This window comes from Poecilia latipinna, unplaced genomic scaffold, assembly GCF_001443285.1.
Source record: "Poecilia latipinna isolate Pla-1442-1.1 unplaced genomic scaffold, P_latipinna-1.0 Scaffold1846, whole genome shotgun sequence".
Classification (NCBI taxonomy): domain Eukaryota; kingdom Metazoa; phylum Chordata; class Actinopteri; order Cyprinodontiformes; family Poeciliidae; genus Poecilia; species Poecilia latipinna.
In genome coordinates this window covers 104,289-107,341 of record NW_015114462.1, presented here as the reverse complement: position 1 = coordinate 107,341, position 3,053 = coordinate 104,289, and the positions used below count along the sequence as shown (strand labels likewise).

Here is a 3,053-nt window from a genome sequence, read left to right as displayed (position 1 = left end):
ATCAGGACAACAGGAAGCAGCAGGTCAACAGGAAGTAGCAGGTCAACAGGAAGCAGCAGGTCAACAGGAAGCAGCAGGTCAACAGGAAGCAACAGGTCAACAGGAAGCGGCAGGTCAACAGGAAGCAGCAGGTCAACAGGAAGCAGCAGGTCAACAGGAAGCAGCAGGTCAACAGGAAGCAGCAGGTCAGCAGGAAGCAGCAGGTCAGCAGGAAGCCGTAGGCCAACAGGAAGCAGCAGGTCAACAGGAAGCAGCAGGTCAGCAGGAAGCAGCAGGTCAACAGGAAGCGGCAGGTCAACAGGAAGCAGCAGGTCAACAGGAAGCAGCAGGTCAACAGGAAACAGGAAGCAGAGCTCCTACTAACCCTCTTCATCACCTTTACCTGCCGCTGAACTTGCTCCTTACGGCTGAAAGGTCGACTCTCTTTTTGTTGATGCTGACGGACTCGGTCAGGCCGTCCACCGAGTCGTAGTCTGCAGAGAGGTCGGCTTCACCGACCGCTCCGTGTCCTCCGTCCACCTTGCCGCTGCCGCTGGTCTCCACCCACGTCTTGAAGTCCTCCACCAGGACCTCCTCCTCTAACTCTGTCAGGAGGCAGAGAGTCTCTACGTCACATGATTCTGCAGCTGCTGAGCTACAGGTGACTCACCTGGGGAGAAGTCCTGGTCCCCCAGCAGCTCCGGCAGTGTGACATTCATGGCCTTGTATGTGGGGAACTGGAAGATGGCTCCCTTTCTGACCCGAACCAGAGTCAGAACCTCCATCTTTCTGTTCAGGTTGCAGTTGGAGATCAGATCGTCCTGAGCGCCGGTGTTCCTCACCAGAGCTTTGGTTTCAGCCGCAAACATCGTCTGGGGAGACAGAACATCCACAGGGACAGAACGTCCACAGGGACATCAACACAGCGCTCTGTCCTCCCACTGGAGGTCAGGATTCTATCAGGACCCAGACCAGTTGGAGCTGTACTTGTTCCCAGTCAGTTACTGGGACCATGTAGAGGAACTGGGTCTGAATCTCTGAGTTTAACGGTAATCTGAGCCGGATTATCATCATCAGAGATTATAGATTATAATCCTCCTGAAGGTTTTATTTTAATATTCGTCTCTATGGGATGATGATGTCATTCTGAACTTCTGAGGCTTCAAATGCCTCCATCATCATCATCATCATCATCATCATCATCATCATCAGCTCCTCCTGAACAGGACGAACTGCTGACTCGTTCTGGATCATCTGAACCTGAATCCTCCGTCTCCATAGCAACCGATCAAACTGGTCTTTCCTTCAGAAGTTCATCAACTGCCCAGAAAACATTTCAGAATAAAACCTGGTGCAGTTCATCCAGGAACACTGTTCATGTTTCACTGTCATCATGAAGCGTCTGCAGCTGCAGTTTCTCTAAAAATTCAATTCTAGAAATTTCATTAGATAGATCTAATGGGGTCTCACCTGAAGGAGAAAGCTTCAGCCTTACCTCAGAGGTTCAGCAGCAGAAAGACGTTCAGTTCAAGTTGTGACCTGTTGCTTCTCTCAGGGTCTGCAGCTTCAGCTGGGAGGATCTTTATACTGCAGACCAGAGGCGGATCCAGTTCAGAGGCGGATCCAGTTCAGAGGCGGATCCAGTTCAGAGGCGGATCCAGTTCAGATCATTCCCCGGGCAACCAACACCACACCCTTCTTCTTCTTCAGCAGATAAAGGTGGTGAACTGTGAGGATAAAATTGATCTACAGAAAGGATCTGGTTGTAATCTGTGTCCTGATGACCCAGGTCAAAGGTCAGCTAATATCTCTGCAGATCCCACACATCCTGGACACAAACTGACTCATTTTAGGGGTTTTGTGGCTTTGCCAGGTTTTCTTCATTCAGGTTTTATTCACTTTATGCATTCAAGATGTTCTACTGCAGTATTTATATGAATTACTAAACTAACAGCTTCAGATTCATTTCTCAGTGACTCAGTGACTCAGTGAACCCATCCACAGTTCACGAGTGGACGGGTCAGAACCTCCTGCTGCTAAATGTAGAAAACAGAAGTCAGAAATTAAGGATGTGGAAACAAGCCTGAGCAAGAACCAGAACTGAACCGGATCTGAACCAGAATGGAACCAGAACTGAACCGGATCTGAACCAGAATAGAACCAGAACTGAACCGGATCTGAACCAGAACTGAACTGGATCTGAAGATGCCGGTTTAGTTCTCACCTGATCAGATCTCTGTGATGAACAGTTCTCCATTAGTAACCAATCAGGTAGCAGCAGATCAGTCAAAGTGCTGCTGCCTGAGTCCTGAGCAGCACCAGGAAATGGATCAGAACCAGACTTCCTGTTTGCCATAGAACTGGAGTTAAAGTCCTGCTGATGGTGAGTAAAGCACTGAACGTTCACAAGAGTTGTGTCCAGCAGGGGACACGTCCAGGAGGGGACATGTTCAGGAGGGGACATGTTCAGGAGGGGACATGTCCAGGAGGGGACATGTCCAGGAGTGTTGCTCCTTAAGCTCCGCCTCTTTCTCATCGTGTTTCTTTGCTTTGTGCTGCAGCTGCTCAGGCTGATCTGACATGTTTGGACAGAACCAGCGTCTCCATGTCCTCATTCCTCTCTGAGCTGCAGGACGCTGCCGTCGTTCACTCCGGCTAACCAGAACTTCCCAGGTCCAGTCCTCAGTCCTCAGTCCTGCTCTGCATGTGTTAGATGAGCCTCTATTCCAGAACAGCATGACCTCTTCGGCAGCCATCAAGAACAGCAGGCTGTTAATCACCCAGAGACTCAGTCACCTACAACATGCAGGACAGGAGGCCTGAGGACGGGAACTGAGAGACTCTGGGCCACAGACCGACCAGAACCATCCATCCATGAACTGGTCCTGTTCAGCAGCAAGTCTTTACGATGGCATGAAAACAAAATAAAAGTCATAACACCATCAGTCGCCACCTGATATCCTGATCAGTGACATCATCAGGATCATCGTTACATTTTAATATATTGATCAGCGTTTCATTGATTATTGGTCCTGAAGCAGAGCTAGCCAGTTAGCCTCAAAGGAGCTCAGGGT

The 3,053-nt window shown here is 49.7% G+C and overlaps 1 protein-coding gene and 1 long non-coding RNA gene across 3 annotated transcripts in view; one reads left to right on the top strand and one right to left on the bottom strand.

Moving 5' to 3' along the window:
• The window catches only part of LOC106934700 (uncharacterized), a 4,993-nt gene extending 4,650 nt beyond the window's left edge, over positions 1-343 (top strand). Inside the window, exon 2 of the long non-coding RNA XR_001421747.1 lies at positions 6-343. This is a non-coding gene — a long non-coding RNA (uncharacterized LOC106934700). The remainder of the gene's footprint in view (positions 1-5) is intronic.
• LOC106934698 (uncharacterized) overlaps positions 1-1,714 on the bottom strand; it is an 8,877-nt gene extending 7,163 nt beyond the window's left edge. Inside the window, exons 1-3 of one of the 2 annotated variants that reach the window (XM_015014766.1) lie at positions 1,450-1,714; positions 650-851; positions 383-584 (exon numbers count right to left, since the gene is read on the bottom strand). In XM_015014766.1, the coding sequence (XP_014870252.1) occupies positions 383-584; positions 650-848 (401 nt within the window). In that variant the 5' untranslated portion in view covers positions 849-851; positions 1,450-1,714. The remainder of the gene's footprint in view (positions 1-382; positions 585-649; positions 852-1,449) is intronic. The other variant, XM_015014765.1, reaches the window with a different exon arrangement.
• Positions 1,715-3,053: the final 1,339 nt, after the last annotated feature.